The 19,021-nt window shown below is 43.8% G+C and overlaps 1 protein-coding gene across 5 annotated transcripts in view; it reads left to right on the top strand.

Moving 5' to 3' along the window:
• The window catches only part of SLC26A7 (solute carrier family 26 member 7), an 80,119-nt gene that overhangs the window by 50,259 nt on the left and 10,839 nt on the right, over window positions 1-19,021 (top strand). For all 5 annotated transcript variants that reach the window (XM_081919742.1, XM_081919739.1, XM_081919740.1 and 2 more), the window contains 6 exons: window positions 2,254-2,331; window positions 3,073-3,168; window positions 6,513-6,619; window positions 7,613-7,679; window positions 8,510-8,650; window positions 15,734-15,782. In XM_081919742.1, the coding sequence (XP_081775868.1) occupies window positions 2,254-2,331; window positions 3,073-3,168; window positions 6,513-6,619; window positions 7,613-7,679; window positions 8,510-8,650; window positions 15,734-15,782 (538 nt within the window). The remainder of the gene's footprint in view (window positions 1-2,253; window positions 2,332-3,072; window positions 3,169-6,512; window positions 6,620-7,612; window positions 7,680-8,509; window positions 8,651-15,733; window positions 15,783-19,021) is intronic.

Genomic DNA, 19,021 nt, shown 5'->3' with positions numbered 1-19,021 from the left:
GGATCTTCACCTTACTTTTAGCACATGTTCTTTTCTACATTTCCCAATGGAAAAAACAGTAATGTTTAAACTATCTTACAATACCTAGCAAAGATATAAATATAACATTAAGGTTAACAGTCAGTGTTGGTTCCACCTTAAGAAAATCAGACTAATAACTGCTGGGCAGTAAGAGCCTGCCTCCAATTGTATTGATTGTCTCTGCCTACAGTCCACAAGAAGCCGTGTGGTGCTTTGAAACCCTAACCATTTTTATTATGGAATAAGCTTTTGTGGACTTGAGTCCGTTTGATCAGATGCATGGTGTAATCTTCAGTTGCAGGTGTATGATACATAGGGGATAATGGGATTTGTAAGGAGTGACATCAGACGAAAATGAAATGCAAAAAGTAGCCATTCAGTTAGAACATGTGTGGAATAAGTGCTGTGATCCCTTCAAACAGCAGTAAAAGGTGATAAAACAGCCTGCCCACACTACCAAACTGGAAGTTTCTGAAGTGAGGTTGTCATGTTCTGTGGGGGAAGGGAAATAGTACTTGCCCTTTCCTGAGACACTGTCTGCTCATTTGGAAAGTATCTCTAGACCCAAACAGCTGATGTCTTCCTTCTCTTGATGAAGGCCAAAGAAAACCAAACCAAAACTCTTACCCGTTTGTACCGACCAGCGAATGCTTTGATACGTAAGGGTGTATGATCAGCCGCTGGAGCTATCCATAGAAAATATCAACGGAGACAAAAGCAAATGACAATAGTGATTTTAGAGACTAGACACAGACACTAAACACACACACAAAAATCCCTGACAAACCAAACAGTCCTTCATTTTGGGAAACAAAACTGATCTATTACATGCCTACCTCAAGCCAAGTCTGGTCATCAGACTGACATAAAATAAGCAAAGCAAAGCAACAAATACAGACAAAAAAAGTTCCCACCCAAGAAGAATCACAGGTCCAATCAGGAGAGTAATACGTACAAAATAGAGAATATTTAAAAATCATGCAGGTCGTGGTTTGGCTAAGAAACAGATCCAATCACTCCGCACAAATTGGTCTCCACTCAAACAAATCCTGCGGCAATTCTCCATTAGACTGGAACAACGTCTTATGAGAGATGTGTGGCTATTGCTGAAAGTAGCTTCTCTGCACCTCTTCTCCTTCTCTTCCTCCCGTTGTGCAGTAAAACGGAATGAATTACACAATGGTACCATGTTCCAAGTTTTTCTGCACTTGTGCCGCTTTATTAGTGCAAAAACTAGAGGTGTGGTGTCACACATTCTCATCTATATGCAAGAAAAGGAAGAGACTGAGGTGGAGAATTGGGAGCACTGCTGTTTTTAGTGTCAGTCCTGCATCTTTTGTAATGTGTAATTGCAGCATTAGATCCCTGAGGACAAAATAAAGGCTTCTTAGAGATCCCTCCATGTAGAATGGGGGGAAAAACTGCAATGGGCAACTTTCATAATGAAATGCAAAAGATTCAGAAAGAGCCAGCAATCCATGCATGCTTGCTTGTTCTCCACTGTTGGATGCTGGAGCCTTGTGTTCAAATTCCCAGTGACTGGGTGACCTTCTGCCAGTTGCTCTCAGCCAAACTGGTTTCATAGGATTGTTGTGAAGAGAAGCCGGCCATGTATGCCACTCTGAGATCCTTAGAGGAAAGTTGGGATAAATAAAGCAATCAGGTTTGAGAGGAACTTGGGAGGAGACAAGTGATGGAACAGAGTGCCTAAACATTTCCACAGCTACCACTTCCTTGCCACAGTTCCCCCCTAGGAGAAGCTGCCAACCAACAGGTATGTGGAGGACACGTAGTCCCACCCTAAATCTCATAGAAATCAGTGTGACTTGGGTGTGGATGAATTTCTTTGGTTTGCAACCATTGTGTAATAAATACAGGCACAAAAGTACATTTTCCAGAAGCTCAGTGTTTTCTGCCTGCATATTTGGGATCAAACAGTAACCCCCCCTTTTGTATATTGTATATATTGGTATTTGATACATGTATTTGTTCTTTAGGTGGGCTAAGGGTAACCACAACAGGTCAAATCTTAAATTATACTCAGATGCTTCCAATCTGCAGACCATGTGAGAGCCAAAATCCCCTTTCCTGGCTCCTAGAATTTTTATGTGTCTGCAGTGTTTTGTTATGCTCAGCAACTTCGGCAAACCAAGCACTTTCATTTCATTTTAGACATGCTTTAGAATTTGAATAATGTGATTATTTATGCTTCTCCTTTCCAATTGTTTTTAGGTGGCTTGCCTAATATCTTGCATATTGGTGCTTGTGGTCATCTATGCAGTAGGACCAATGCTATACTGGCTGCCCATGGTACAGTTCTTTTTTTAATTACTATTATTTGCGATCATATGATTTTCATAGACTAAACTATTCTTTCTGAAAATGACTGCACCGCCTTTCATTATGATTCCATGATTATTAATGCTCTCATAGAAGGGAGAGAACACACTAGTTTCATGTGCCAAGAACAAATAGGGAGTGGGGAGTCTTTCTTTCTGTTTTGCTTGGATATGAACTGGGTTGCCTGTTTTCGATGGAACTTATTGCAGAAGTTTTGAATCTTTGCACCTAGGGTATAATTTTGCACTAGGTCATAGGACTGGAGCCAGGGCTTCTAGCACCAGCGCTAGGGGATAATTTACCCTCTTCTTCCCATGAGTAAGGGGAAAAACCCTTATTCTCCACGCAAGGAAAGAGGCCTTTCTACTGTCTGAAGAAATGAAAGTGGCATATTCACTCACAGGCCGTTCTTGTCCCTGGTTATTATTTTTTGGATTTAAAAAATGCCTGGTATTTCAAAGACTCTTTGAATTTATCCTTCTAGTTGCCACCCAAATGTATAGTGCATTGCAATTTCAGAATCCACAAAAGGCACATGTAAGATATAATCTCTTTGGCATTATTTATATTTGGAGGTGTTGATAACTGTAGTGAAGAGGTGTCTTCAGGCTTCCAGGGAATTTGCCAGTTAACTTGCCGAAATCTATTTCCCTGCATGTCTGGGGGGGAAATGCTGAATTCACTTTCTGACAAAGGATTCTTTCATTGCAGTGCGTTCTAGCAAGTATCATTGTGGTGGGGCTGAAGGGGATGCTGGTGCAGTTCCGTGACTTAAAAAAGTATTGGAATGTGGATAAAATAGACTGGGTAAGTGAAATTGAATCTAAGGATTCCCCTCCTCCAGGCCTTTCAATGTATGGGATAATGTCCTAAATGCCCCCACTACCAAGTCTTCCCTTTTGTTGCTGTCCCTCAGCCAACTGTGTAGGAATTTACTGAGAGGAAGGTCCATTCTTTTACATATGAATTAAAGTTTTGCCACTGTTTCTTTCCCTTACCCTTTTTTTCCTGCTAACAAAGCACCTTTCTCCTCTGTCATGTGCTCTCAAGAACCCACCTTCTCATTTGATGTTCTAGGACCAGAAAAGGTCCTAGAACAAATAATTAAGTTGGGTGATGGTTAAATGTGTTATTTGACGAGCTGATGATGTGTTGATTTCTATTAGTTGCCTTACTTGTCTTTATAAAAATACTTTGCCAAAGTACTCTTTGTATATTCTGTAATGTCTTTACAGAACTTTGTTCCTGTCTATGATTTTCCTTTAAAAGCTGGAAGATAAAAAGAAAACCTGCTTCACTCTGTGTCAGGGTGGCATATTGACGTCCTTATTAACAAGAGTTCTGACAGAGAGCCATAACAAACCTCTGAAAGGGTAACTGACAGGTGGGGATATGGTTGTCTTGGCCAGCCTTTCCCAGGCATTAGTGCCTTGTATTATGATTGAAGTGAAGATGTCCCATTGCCAAAGGAGGAGCCTTCTTGAAATAAATATTGGTTTTATACTTACAATTGCATTCTAGGTTGGATGTTTAAAACTCCATAGGACTCTCAGTGGAACATCAATAGAACAAGAATGAATTCAGGAAATAGAAACAGTTACATATGATTCTTTGTCACATGCCAAATCTTATTATGTAGAAGCAAATACGTCAGTTCTAAGGAGCTTGCGGTTTAGCCCTTGTGTGTTGAGAAACCTCTACTTGCCTGTAATAGTTGCTATGTTGTCTGGAGAGCCTTATTACAGCCACTGCTATTGCCACCTCTACTTGCTTACTTTTCTTCTACAGCAACAGAAAGACACTGCTGTGAGGGATAGCAGGTCTTGTTGCCCATTGGGACTGCTCCCCCCCTGGGAAAACCCATTCTTTACTGCTGAATCGGAGCAAACCTCAGTTGGGTTTCCCATGGATTGATGTTCACTCCGATTCTGGGGTGAAGAGTGGGTTTTCCAAGGGAAAGTGGCAGGGCAAATGGAAAACCGCTCAGACCCATGCATAGAGAGCACGGGACAAGCAGAAAACTGCTCAGATCCTTGCTTTCTCAGCATGGGATAAGAGGAAGTGTAGACCCTAAGAAGGCAGGCAGGTGGGAAGCTCTTTGGCTGGCTGTAGCAGCTATCAAGCCCGTAGTTGCTGCAGCCAGATGGGCACTTTGACGCAAGTGAGATCATTGGCCTCTTAGGATTAGGGGTTTGGTTTGAGAACAGTGCTCTCCCAGAAATGTTTTGGAGTTCAACGCTCATTGTTTAGAGAAGATCTTCTTTGTCTGGGTGGTAAAATTCTCCTTGGATCCAAAGTATTCCTCTCACCTCCTACCTTTGTTTCCTGCTCTTCAAGATTTGTATAAAGTATTATCCTGCCCTTTTCTTTCTTTCCTTCCCCCTTGCCTTCTCCTTGGAATTCAGAGTCATCGTTTTCAAAAGCAAGTGCTGAGCTAGCAGTTTTCCCAGGCTGTGTGCTTCAATGCTATTACAAAGAAACCATTTCATTCCAGACGAGATTGTAATTTCAGTTTGGCTAATTTGTTCTAAGGGATGTGAATTGTGGTATGATTTATGTAGCAACACAACCACTATGGAAGGAACTTGAAATAATCAAATTGCTTCAGCCAGGTACCAATTAGTCATCAGGGGATAATTTTCCATCATTTTGGCTTTCTTTACAACCAACATGATAGAGATGAAAAAGACCTTTTCATCCGTCTTCTTACAAAGCAACTCCCCAGTCCTGAATCCTGCCCCCCCCCTTTCTGTTTTCTTCCCTGTACATACATATGCATTTTGCTGGTTTGGGTTTAATATTTTACTCGTTGTTCTCTTCTCAATTTGCACTATAAATCTTACTTTTTTTGAGGAGCAAAACTTCAGCATTGGACCATGCTTAGAAATAATAAGCAAGAGAACGACATTCAGTAAAATTAAGAAGCAGCCAGATCTTTTTACACAAATGCAAAAATGAACAGATTTTAATTTCAAATTTTGTAAAAGGAAACCTTTTGCAATCATTCTCCCCCTTGCCCCCTCCATACGTCAGTATTCTGGTTCAAACCAGTAGAAGTCAATGAGATATCAGAATGTTATGAGATTTCAGTGCTAGCACTGAAGCTGAATATAAAATTACTATATTTTGGATTAGGTTTTTAAGTTTGTATATGTGTATAGACTTGAGAGTGATTGCTCTGCTACAGATTGTAGATTTTTGCAGAAATCCTTTGATTACAGCATGGGACAGAGTAGCAACTGAGTTTCAACCATGAAACTTTCTGGGTTATCTCAGATCAGTCACTATCTCTTAGCATAACCTACATCAAAGGCTTTTTTTTTTTGGTAAGAATAAAATGGGGAACCTCTTATATACTTCTCTGTGATCTTTGTAGGCATGTTAAGAAAGAAACGTGATCAATAAAATATAACACTTCTCTTGAAAAGTGTGTGTGATACAGATCCGCAAGCTTGGAGTCCTACCATCTAGTGTCACCATCTTGATAAGTGTTTTATATCTTTTAAAAGTCACTCCCACTGATGATGATCTCCATACACTGCACCAGTGCACTTAAATACACAGATCTCTCACAATGCTATAACAGCCTCTGTAAACAGCAACATGTAAAATAGCTCACTAGGCTCATTGTCAGGGCTTGAGATCTTTTAGGCTATATTGTGTACCAAATCCAACCACTTATTAGTCATGGCTTCTTGGACTATCAAAATGTAATCACAGGTGTGCATTGCTTGACTTCTATTGTATCATACAAGAAGCATGACTTTTGTTATACAGGATGCACAACACCACTGCATGTGGTAGGATAAATCTGTAACTGTCCATGGTACTGATTTTCTTTCTTTTTCTCTTTCCCCCCTTGTCCTGCCACTGCTGTGGTCATATTGGTTCTGAAAGTTTCTCTAGTCCTTTGACCAGGGCCTAGGAAAAGCCTATGCTGGCTCCCAGTAGCGTGACCAGTGCTGCTACAATAAATGTGTACTTATTTATCCCAAAGAAGAAAAATATTATAAGGTGATCCCTATGGGGAAGGGATATTTTGGACAAAAATCAGCTTGCAGGGAAAGGGTTAATAACCTTTCTTCCCACACACTTTTTTTGCTAAGTTTGTATAACTAATTCCTTTTTGTCTTCTCTTTTTTTCCTTACAGAGTATATGGGTTAGCACTTACATATTTACAATTTGTTTTGCTGCTAATGTGGGATTGCTGTACGGCGTAGTCTGCACAATACTTATAGTGGTTTTCCGTTTCCCAAGGTGAGACATTCCTACAGTGTTCTCAGAGGCAAAGAATTTTGTATCCACAACAGTGAAATATATCATTCTATTGCATTTAGGGCAAAAATACATTGCAAACTTACATAGGTTATATGCCAGTTCAGCTGTCATTCCTACCTCCCAGGAATCATGGAAATTGTAGTCTGTTGAAGGTTCAAATTCCTAGCCCATGTCACAGAATGCTCAGAGTATAGGCTATGACTATGCAACCAATTTCAGGATTAAAATAAGCATGATGTAAGGGGAAAACGGGGTTCCCAATCCTATGTTTCCATTGTAAAATGAATACGGGGTCTGAGGATGTTGTTAGCAGGAGCCAGTTGGTAGTTGGGGATGGGTTAATTCCTGTCTTCTGCTCATTTTTGCTGCCTTGCAAATGCGTCTGGAAAAACTGTCCAATGTCTTTTTTGTTTGTCTACATATAGGTGAACGAATCCTGTTAATTTAACTATTGAGCCCAGTGGCGTAGCGATGGTTGCCATCACCTGGGGCGGGGCAAGTGTTGCACCCCCCCAGTGAACTGGGCAGCTGGGGTGGGGGCTCACACAGGGGGAAAGCATGTGTGGAGTCCATGTGGAGAGTGAACGGAACCCACCTCCAACAGGCTGCTTGCCTGCTGCCTCCATCCACCTGACCACTAGACCAACCTGCTTGCTGCCGTGCCTCAGCTGCCAAGGCTCAAAAATGTGCACCTGGGGCCATGCCCCCCCCCCCGGGCCCCCTCACACTATGCCTCTGATTGAGCCTGACTTTTTTTTAAAGTAGGAGAGCAAGTAGCTATAGAACCCTTTCTATTTTAGCACCCATCAACAAACACAGGTTGTCCAATGTATGAAGTAAGTAATTTGCAGAATCTGGAACATGTGAATAGCCAGATACCACCTGGAAAATGTTCACTTTTCAAAAGCTTGTTTGGCATTTACAGTCACAGTGTGCACTCTCATATATGCTGCTTTCACATATCTGTTATAGAGCAACAACTCTGAGCCTGAAACATATGAAAGAAGTGGAATGCAGATTCAAAACAGAAGCAGATTCTGTAAGCCTAGTCTTCTTATTCTCTCTTCATTCAAAGGGAGTTATATTTCAGCATGGGGGAATCCCTGTCCTCTTCCTCCTCCTCTGTGCTTTGTCCTTGCTGGACATGTGTCCATTTCAACTTCCTCAGAGTGTATGTGGAAACTGCTTATACCTATAGCAGCAGGGGAGGGGACCTGATCTTATTCCTGTTGCACACAACCTAACGAGAACCTGGCATCATCTTGGCATTCAGGAGTCTAGGGTGCAGAATGCTTTAATTGGCATTAAAAAACGTTGGGAGACATTTCAGACTTCTCAGTTTCCATACATTTATTTCCTGTCCGCTGTGGGGCCTACTAGAAGGCTCAGCCTGAGGGATGACTCCTGGTGCCACCTGATTTTGCAGAGGAGCCTGGAAACCAAGTCTTTTGAGGAGTGGTTGAAAGAGCTAAGTATGTTTCACCTGAAGAAACGGTTAAGGGGAGGCATGGCTGTCTTCAGATATCGGAAGGACTGCCATGAAGAAGATATTGCTCCAGCGGGCAGAACGAAAACCAAAAGGCGGAAAATTGCAGGAAAGCAGACTTCACTTAAACATGAGGAGAAACTTCTGCACACTGCTTGTGGGGCGGTCTGTGGTAGGCTTTCTCTTGGTCAAGGTATTTTACTAGAGGCTGGGTGGCTGCATTGTAGATCTTGCATTGCATTGAGCAGGAAGTTCTTGGAGCTCAAATGGCCTTTATAGAGTTTGCAACTCTCAACTCCATTAGTCTATTGTAAAGAATGCTATGTCTGCTGGTTAACAAGCATTACTATATTTGCTAAACTGTTTTTAATTTTAATTCAAAGGAGTCCTTACAACCAGTAAAAATTGTCTCGGTGAATAACCCACTCGTCTTTCTGAATGCTAAGAAGTTTCACATGGACATATTAAAAATAATCCAGAAGGAAAGCACGTGTGCACAGCAGCTACCTGAAGATATGAACAAGGTAAGGCATGTTTCTTCACAGAGAGAGGGTTGCTTGTGTTTTTCTGTACTTTTGGTTCACATTTTCATTCCACCCGCTCGTATTGCAAAGAGGAAATTCAAACTGTACTGCAGATTCAAAGCATGGTGATTGCACTTTGTGTTGTTGGCCAAGAGGAAACGCCTCAGGGGTAGAAAACACACTTTAGAACAGAGATAGCTGCTTTATCCCCAGTAAGACTGTTGGCACATCTAACTCAGCAGTCTACATTGACTGTCAGTGGCTCTTCATAGGCTTTATACAAGGATTGGGTCCTGGGTCATTCTCCAGGCAAATCATGTGCTTTCTCTATTACTGAGCTGTCAGGTTTGGTCTCTGGCAAATCTAGTCAAAAGAATTAAAATAAGCAGAATAAAACCTTTTGTTGTTTGAGACATAAATTTCTTAACTGGGAAACAGGATCTGGATCTTGCTTGGCACTTTTCCCCCTAGAAAAATTGGTTCCAGAACTCATCACAAAGTTGTCACAGGAAAACACTGGGTGACTAAGGGCAGCCCTGAACAAATGCCACTTCTGACAACAGCTGCATTCACCACCCACGGAGGTCTAAAAACTATGGCAGGCTGTCTCCCTAACTGGTGTGGGAGGCTCCCCTGGTTCTGGTACAGGTCAAAGAAATGTGCCTACCTCCCCGCCTTGTTCTCTTAGTTTCAGGTAGATGGCTAGGGCAGGTCGGAAGGGCCCTCACGCAAACATGTATGTCTGCAACGGTAGAGGCCTGGCTGGAAAGCTTAAAGCCTGCTGTAGCTACACAGGAGACGGGTTGAGGAAAAGGAAGGAGGACTTGGCTCCGCCATGTAGCAGCTAGTAGCCAGGTGGAGTCATAGATCTAAATAAAAGTGTAGACTCTCACACGCTGGCCAGCTTCTGTTTTGACTTGAAATGTTTGTTTTGCTGGGGGAGCACTGGCCCACAATGACACCCACCTGAGAGGGGCTTTGGTGTGCTCTGACTGGCCATCTTTGACAAAGTTGACAATCCATTCCTTTATGGCTGGATGGAGGAACCTTACAGCAAATATGCAGCAGCAAATTTCAGGATTATTAATAGCGGCCACTTTGTCTTGATCTTCAGAGCATCCCTTTAGTGGCATGGCTGCTTAACCATGAATGCTGACCGTGCATGGATGATCAAAGCAAAACAACAACAAACAAGCCTATGGTCACGTAAAGCATACTCAGTAAACACATGAACTTCCGGGATAGCGCGAACGGGTAATGGCGGATTCCCTCCGAGCTCCGGAGGGAATCGGCTCCGTTGAGGACGGGTCTTGCCGTGCCGGCGACACGGGGACCCTTAAAAACCGCAGGCGCGGAAGCCTGCGGACCTGGTGACTCGGTGGGCACCTTAAACGCCCTCCCCGACCCGCGAAGAGCCTTTTTAAAGGCTGCGGAGTGGACTGGGGAGCGGCGCGGTGCTGAGAGTCCATCGCTACCTCGGCGGAGCGAAGCCGCGAGCCATGACCGGAGAGCGCTGTCTTTCTTCCTGAAATTGGACTGAAAAAAAAGTAACCCGTGAGTAAAAGGAAATTTCGGCATTAAAAGTTTTTATTCCTGAATTTAAGTACGACCGGGGGACGTGTTAAAAAGGAAGTCCGCACTCCCCCCCCCACCAAAAGATTTAAAGCAAAGAGAGGAGCACTAGGTCGGAAAAGACCCTGGTGCTTAAATTGACAACTTTCACAAATTGGATTAAGAAGTTATTTGTGCTGGAGAGGAAGAGAGAGGAATTTCAGAGGTTTTTCTTTCTTGACTGACCCCCCCCCCGGACCCGGGAAGCGCCCTGTGTGTGAGCCCGAGAAAAAGAATAAGGAGTTTGACAGCTGTCAAAAGAGCTGTCAAACGGGCAGTTAAAATTTGGAACTGTGTTGCAAACCTCTTTCTGGATTAAAAGTGCTACTTTAAAATTGAACTGATTGGAAACAAACTAATTCTGAATAACAAAGTAACAGATTGTTGGAAAAGAACCATGATGGAAATCCCCCTGGAGGGAACTGAAGATATTGCAATGGCTGCTGAAGGAAAATTACTGGCAGAGATAGAAAAAATGTTTTTTCTTGTGGGAACTTTACAAGAACAGAGCCGGGTCATGAGTAAACAACTGGTGACCTTCAACCTTAAACTAAGCAACTCTGTTGATGGAATTCAGCAGGAGGAAGAAAAATCTGCAGCTGTAGAAGAAGAGATAACTTTAGAATTGGGGGAAAAAGAGGAAGGAGAAGAGGAAATCCTGGTGGACAAGAGCAATCAAAAGTCTGCAACTGTTGGGAACAAAAGAAATAAAGAAGACAACCAATGGATTACAAATCTGCAAAAGGAGAGAAAGATGGAGGTCCCTGGAATAACTATAATGTTGAGCTATAAAAGAATGAATAAGTACGACAGGGACTCTTTCTTTAAGTTGGAGTATGGGAGATTTGTTGATCCTGGACAGAAACTGTTTTTGTTGGATGTGGAAGGAGGAAAACATGAGGAGCTGGTGACAGAACTCCTTCGAGAAGAGAAGACCAACAAAATGGACTATAAACAAAACCGGTGGAGAGAGACTAATTGGGGCCTAAGAGCCTCTGATGTGAGAAATCCGGGCTAAATTTTTTTTTTCCCTTTTTCGAGGACATTGATTTGGGAAGGGGCAAAAAACCGGGGCAGGGGGGGAGGGGAGCATAGGGTGGTAAAAATCTGGGATTTAGAACTGAAATATTATGATCTTTGATTTAATATAATGAGGGAAGAATTTGTGGGAGAGAAATTAGGCCGACCTTAAAGAAAGGATTTAATGTGTAAAATGGGATATGTAAAATTATGATAAGTAAAAATGATAAATTTTAAGTAAGGATATGAATAATATTTAAGAGTATGAACAAATAATTTGCTGAGATATCAAGGAAAGTGGAAGGTGGGTAGGGGAGTGTGGGGAGGTCATGGAAAGAAGATTATGAAAGTAAGGTTATGATGTTTTGATTTGTGTTTGTGTTTGTTTTATATGTGTATGTTTGTCTGGTGAAAAAAGTTGAAAACCCAATAAAAATTTTTTTAAAAAAAACAAAAAAAAAACACATGAGACGTAACCGGCAGTGTTCTTAGGGATTAAATTATTTTTTACATATCCAGTTAACGCTGCTGCGTGCATTTCTAAACGTACTTTTTGTTTTGACAAACTAAGTAATGACATATCTTCCTTAAACAATTGATCGTCTTCACTTTGAAAGAAAGTCATTGACATATTCTTAAGGATATCCCCGGGTGTGATAATACCCCCCTTTTTGCCAAATGACGCACCAAGTCACTAAAAGATATATTGGTGCATACGGATTTAAAATCAGCACCCATACAATGTATGTTGTCTGGTCCCCCATGTGGTTTCTTTAAATGTGGGCATTGTACCTCCTGCAAATATGCTCTGCAGGTAAAAGAGTTCAACAACAAAGAAGGTTTTAAGTTCGTTTTACAGGCATTTGCCACATGTGCTACTCTACGTGTACAGTGGTGCCCCGCAAGACGAACGCCTCGCAAGACGAAAAACCCGCTAGACGAAAGGGTTTTCCGTTTTGGAGGCGCTTCGCAAAACGAATTTCACTATGGGCTTGCTTCGCAAGAAGAAAGCCCATAGGGAAATCTCCGGGGACCTCTTTTAAATGCTAGCGGTGGGGAGCAAAGCCTTCCCCCCCCCCTCCGGCCTTCAGAAGAGGTCCAGGAAGGCCGGCGGGGGCCGAAAGGCTTTGCTCCCCACCGCCAGCATTTTAAAAGCAGTCCGGGATAGCAGGGAAGCGCTTCTCGCTATCCCGGAGGGCTTTTGAAGACAGGCGGGGGGAGCAAAGACTTTTGCCCCCCGCCCGCCTTCAGAAGAGGTCCTGGACCTCTTCTGAAGGCGGGTGGGCGGCAAAAGTCTTTGTCCCCCCTGCCTGCCTTCCCGGGGGTTTTTAAAGGCAGGCGGGGGGGAGCAAAGACTTTTGCCCCCCGCCCGCCTTCAGAAGAGGTCTTGGACCTCTTCTGAAGGCCGGCGGGGGGCAAAAGTCTTTGCTCCCCCCTGCCTGCCTTCCCGGGAGAGCAGAGAAACGGTGCGTTCCCGGGGGCTTTTAAATCGCCCCGGGACAGCAGAGAATTCCTCCGCTGTCCCGGGGCGATTTTAAAATGCTGGCGGGCGGCAGCGCTGCCGCCCGCCAGCAGTTTAAGATCGCCCCGGACAGCGGAGAAGTCCTCCGCTGTCCCGGGGTTTTAAAAATGCTGGGGGGCAGCAGCGAAGGCTTCGCTGCCGCCCGCCAGCATTTTAAAATCGCCCCGGGACAGCGGAGAAGTCTCCGCTGCCCCGGGAAGGCAGGCGGGGGGGGGGAAGCAAAGACTTCCCCCCCCCCGCCAGCCTTCAGAAGAGGTCGGGGGACAGACTGTCCCCGGACCTGGTCTGAAGGCGGTTTCCATAGGAACGCATTAATTGATTTTTAATGCACTCCTATGGGAAACCGTGGGGACGCGGGTGGCGCTGTGGGTTAAAGCCTCAGCGCCTAGGGCTTGCCGATCGAAAGGTCGGCGGTTCGAATCCCCGCGGCGGGGTGCGCTCCCGTTGTTCGGTCCCAGCGCCTGCCAACCTAGCAGTTCGAAAGCACCCTCGGGCGCAAGTAGATAAATAGGGACCGCTTTCTAGCGGGAAGGTAAACGGCGTTTCCGTGTGCAGCTCTGGCTCGCCAGAGCAGCGATGTCACGCTGGCCACGTGACCCGGAAGTGTCTTCGGACAGCGCTGGCCCCTGGCCTCTTGAGTGAGATGGGCGCACAACCCCAGAGTCTGGCAAGACTGGCCCGTACGGGCAGGGGTACCTTTACCTTTACTATGGGAAACCGTGCTTCGCAAGACGAAAAACTCGCAAGACGAAAAGACTTGCGGAACGAATTAATTTCGTCTTGCGAGGCACCACTGTAATTTATTGTGGATGATCAAGGCAGCAGGTCAACTCAGCTATTTTGATAATTAGCTGACACCCACCTGCAGAGTGAGAAGAAGCAGTGAAACTTGCTTAACTTGTCTGAATGTGGGGTCTGGGCAGCGACAGGGGGAGGAAGGCAGTTTTGAATTTGCCAGAGAAATCAGCTATTGATACTAAATTGCAGGGGGCGGGAGGGCAATGATAATTTGGATATCTCATTGCCTTTTGTCCTCTTAACCTGCTCAATCAGTATATTTGCTTATAAGAAGATATTGTCTGTATAGGCCAGTGTTGTGGTTCGCTTGCACCATTGGTGGTGGCTGCAGAAAGGAAAATTGTCTCATTACCTGAGACATTTGAGAGGCAGCAGTGAAGGCAGGAGGTGTCTCAGTCACCGATATGCAAGTGCATGGTTGCTGGCTGACTGGCAGCCCCCACCAATGTCAGCATTCTGCACCTGGGGTTCCTAGCTAATATGTCACTATGGTGCTGAATGAGACAGCCTCTGCCTCTCTCGCAAGCTCCTGAATGTTTCTGGTAATGACTGGTTTCCCTCCTCAGATTGCTCTGGTGAGTCTTGCAAGCCAATACTGGATATTACAAAACCACCAGACGTCTCCAGGACTCCCACTTCTCTCAAGCAAACTGACCATGCAAAGCTACACTGGGACCTTCCATAGTTGAAGAAATTGAAAGCACAACATTATTTATTCCCCCTTCCCGCTTAGTGAGGTTGTGTGATATGGCAACACAGAAGCCAATTTCCAGCACTACAGTGGTGGAGTCCTTCTGTTGATTTTGGTTAGATATGATTGAGAAAGCAAAAGCTTAATTTTTCAGAACAGTGGTCCATCCATCACTCTTAACAAAGACTTTGTTTATATGAATACTGCGTGCCTGGCCATTTCCCCTGCCCCTCCACCAAATCAGCATTCAAAGCTATGGAGTTGATCCAGATTAGAAACCTAGGAGCATGACTCAAAGCACGCCTAAGAAAACAGTGACCTAGTCAGAGCCAGCAATCCAAAAGCCAGTGCTTGGATCCAGGGTAGACCGTGTGCCAACCAGTTAAGCCAGGTAGCTCTGATGCTCGACAGGCACATACACACAGACACACTGCTTGCTACTGAAGCCAAACACATAGAAAATGAGTTGTGTGCAGTAAATGAAGGATTCTACAAGTGTGATGTGGGCTTGTGTGTGTGTGTGTGTGTGTGTGTGGTGTCAGTTCAGTGAGCATAGAAGAGGATTAGCCAAATTCAGGGAAGAGAGATCTATCAATGACTATTAGCAATCATGGATAAATAGAGCTTCCATGTTCAGAAGCAGTATTCAGAGAAAAAGATATTGCCTTTATGCCTGGGTTCTGGGCTTTCTGACAGCATCTAACTGGCCATTATAGGAAATAGGATTCTGGACCAGGAGCTTAAGTCTATCCCAGCAGCATTCTTAATGATACAGATACAGAGGCAAATGTATGCATAAATGAAGCTGACCAAAGTTATTTTATGGCTCATATAACGTGGCTTTAGTATATATGCTGCTGCTGCCGCCACCGCTGCACTTTCCCTCATCTTGCTATTCTGTTGAGTCATTGCTAGCCAAACCATGCTATGGCAGTACAATAAATGTGTCCTCAGCTCAAACACCTTCTGGGCTCATGTACTCTCTTCTCTCCCTATGCCTTCCCCTCGTGTGCTTGAGCCTCTCCCTCTGTAGTTTGAGGCAAATTTAGGGCCACCCCTAGGTTTATTGTAATACTGTGTATGGGTTTTTTTTTATTTAAAAAATATGGTTTAGCTATTTTCTATTGTGGGTGTTACTGTTAGCCACCTTGGGCATTTTTAATGGAGAGTTTGAGTATAAATGTACCGTATTAAGCAATATTTATATATTGTTTAATCTTTACATCACACCCCTTTTAAAGTGTGGATGTTATTGCTGCTGAGGCTGGGTTGTAGTTGCCTTATGAAGAAGCAGTGAGTCTCCAGACCCAGTAAAGAAACACGGAGCTTAATACAACGTAACTTCAGTTACCTTTGCACACGGTGGATTTGCAAAACTTTTAAGGCAGCGAAACAAGGGACAATTCTTTCTCTCATCACTTCCTTTTTCTATTTCTTACAGTATGAACAGAACACATTGCTCAGCCCATTATCCAATGGAAATTGCCATGGTGAGTTTATCATTTAAGACATAAACACTTGACGGGCCTTTAGATTACCCCCATCATATTCCAGGACCCATGTCAGTTAAAGTTTGATCAGGAATCAAACTTATCTCACTGCCCCACATACCTTCCCTTTGACATGGCAGGAGGTGAAGGGTCTGAAGATTGTGAATGTATTGGAATGAGTGTGTTGATTTAACTAGGTGTTCGAAATGTGTTGTAAAATAAACATGTGGGACAGTTACCAAACGTAGGTGATCTAGATTTCCAGGTTTGCACCACTTTGGAGATCAGTGGAATACCATAAAATTATATGATTGGGTCATATTTCTCCCCCCTGGTTCTTTATTTGCTTTAGAATCTAAAGTTCAAATGAATATACTTGCCTGTTGGCATTGCACCTTTGCACTACAAAAGCTCCAAATTGTGGTGTTGTGCCTTCGTTGAGAGCTTTGTTCTCAATTTTCCGCACGCCAGTCGCAGAGAGCTGTTTGTGTGTGCTGTGACTGCAAGACCCAGAACCCAAAACCAAAGCAAGAGCTTCCCATTACATGCAGGGCTTCTCTTGAGTGCATGTCCTAAGAGATGGCAATGGAGAAGGTAGCATGAATGTGCCTGATGCTTACATGTCCAGGCAAGGAGCATGATGTGATGTCACTTAGAATCACCCAGAAGGCTAGAGGCAGGCAGGCATGAGTTCTGTAGGATGTATACAAATGGCTGCCAGCGAGGAGGTGAAAGGGAAGAGCTTTCCTGATGCCTGACTGGCCAAAGGGTGGTTAACAGGGTCGAAGATGACTTTCCTGAAGCTCAAGTATGGTGAGAGCCAGTGTGGTGTAGTGGTTAAGAGCTGTAGACTCGTAATCTGGGGAACCGCGTTCGCGTCTCCGCTCCTCCACATGCAGCTGCTGGGTAACCTTGGGCCAGTCACACTTCTCTGAAGTCTCTCAGCCCCACTCAACTCACAGAGTGTTTGTTGTGGAGGGGGAAGGGAAAGGAGAATATTAGCCGCTTTGAGACTCCTTAGGGTAGTGATAAAGCGGGATATCAAATCCAAACTCCTCCTCCTCTCCTCCTCCTCCTCCTCTCCTCCTCCTCCTCCTCCTCCTCCTCCTCCTCCTCCTCCTCCTCCTCCTCCTCCTCCTCCTCCTCCTTCTTCTTCAAAAACCAGCACATTTAGTTCCCATCTATGCCATACATTCAAAGTATCTAGCTACTTTAAACAATCATGGTTCCCCCCACCGCCAAGAATCCTGGGAAGCAAAGTTTGTTAAAGGTTACAGTGGTACCTCAGGTTACAGACGCTTCAGGTTACTCACTCCGCTGACCCAGAAATAGTACCTTGGGTTAAGAACTTTGCTTCAGGATGAGAACAGAAATCGTGCTCCAGCAGCGCGGCGGCAGCAGGAGGCCCCATTAGCTAAAGTGGTGCTTCAGGTTAAGAACAGTTTCAGGTTAAGAACGGACCTCCAGAACGAATTAAGTTCTTAACCCGAGGTACCACTGTACTGAGAGTTCTTAGGAGACCCCCCCCCTTTCTCCTTACAGAGCTCCAGTTCCCAAAGTTCCTTGGGAGGAGGGACTGATTGTTAAACCACCTTGGCAGCTCTGTGAGGGGAATCACAGAACTGTAGAGCTGAAAGGGACCCAAGGGTAATCTAGTCCAACACTCTGCAATGCAGGAATCAGAGTCCTGGTCTTTCAACTGGACAAGAGACTCAGAACAGCATGCTATGTTGCACCCCCCCCCTCCGGGCGGGGGTGTCTTCTAACAACCATCAGGACCCTATGCAAACCATAGTTCCCAGCAGTGGCGTAGCGTGGGGGGTGCAGGGGGGGTCGGCTGCACCGGGCGCAACATCTGGGGGTTAGGGTTAGGGGGCGCAAATCCACGGGTTAGGGGGTGCAAATTACTTGCCTTGCCCCGGGTGCTGACAACCTACACTACGCCACTGGTTCCCAGGATTCTTTGGGGGAAGCCAGGACTGTTTAAATTGGTATACTGATTTAAATGTATAGTGCAAATGGAACCTTAGCTTGGCAGAGCAGGCTGTCTCTTACTGGGCCTGGAAGAATCTGTCTGTTTCAGTTTCTCATTTTTATAGTCTTATGTTCTCATCTCCACTATTCTGCATCAGTTTTCTCTTTCTTTCTTTTTTTTTTAAAAAAAGGCTTCACTTAAATTAATCAGTATTTTGTTTATTTTATAAAATGTGTATTCCACTTGATTGTAAAAACAAAGCAAAACTTCAAGCGGTTTATAAAAAAAACTCTCATTTTACTGCTCATTCCTCCCAATTTACATTTTATATGCATTTTTACCTGATAAACACATTTCTTCAACCACTTTCTCCTACAATACTGCATTTTGAATGTTATCTTCTCTAATATATGCACATTATATACACATTTCTGCACACATTATTTGGTTGGAGAACTGAATTTTAAAAGTTGAAGAAGTATCCGCATTTGAGCTTGCATATTATTTGGGGAAAGTGCAAATTAAGTAGTTTTCATTAAAATGCAAACTCAACAAATTCTTCCCCATCTCTTGTTCCATGTCTTGAATTTCTCATTTAATTGCGATGCTAAGGTGGGGGCCAGGAGGCTTTTTAAATACAAAAGAATCCTTTAACTCACTCCCCATTGAATTCCATGTCCAAAGATTGTATTTTGCGACAAAGTAAGATACAAACATTGTGAACTTTATATGATATAAAAAAACCTATTAATAAACCTATAAGTCGCCCCTATGTATTAGACTATTTGGGGGGACCCCAATTTAAGATAATGGGGGGAGATACTATCCGTGTATAAGACCAGCCCAGATTTTGAACATTATTTTAGAGTAAAAAAACATAGTCTTATACACGGAAAAGTACCGTATATTGTGGGGCAATGTGACCACCTGGAGACATTGAAATGCCAGCAATGTTTTTTTTCTATTCAGGTAAATGAGTAACCACAAGGTAAAGCAAATACTGGAGAATTTTCCATGCTTTTGATGTATTCTCCCATAATTCCTGATCTTTCATTATCTCTCTGGGGCAAAGATTTTCTTTTACTCTTTGACATTTTTGTATGGGCTGTGGAGAGGATTGCATTAAAGGCCCAGCAGCTCTCTCGAGTCTATTTTTAGTTACTGTCTGGCTGGAGTTTACTTTCTTTGATATTAATTTCTCTTTTGCTCTATTTGGAAAACATTATGCATATACAATTAAATAATCCAATAAACCTCAAGAACT

This window comes from Podarcis melisellensis (genome assembly GCF_964234715.1).
Source record: "Podarcis melisellensis genome assembly, chromosome: 7".
NCBI lineage: Eukaryota > Metazoa > Chordata > Lepidosauria > Squamata > Lacertidae > Podarcis > Podarcis melisellensis.
The sequence above is the reverse complement of the archived record's forward strand: the minus strand, read 5'-3'. Positions and strand labels throughout refer to the sequence as shown.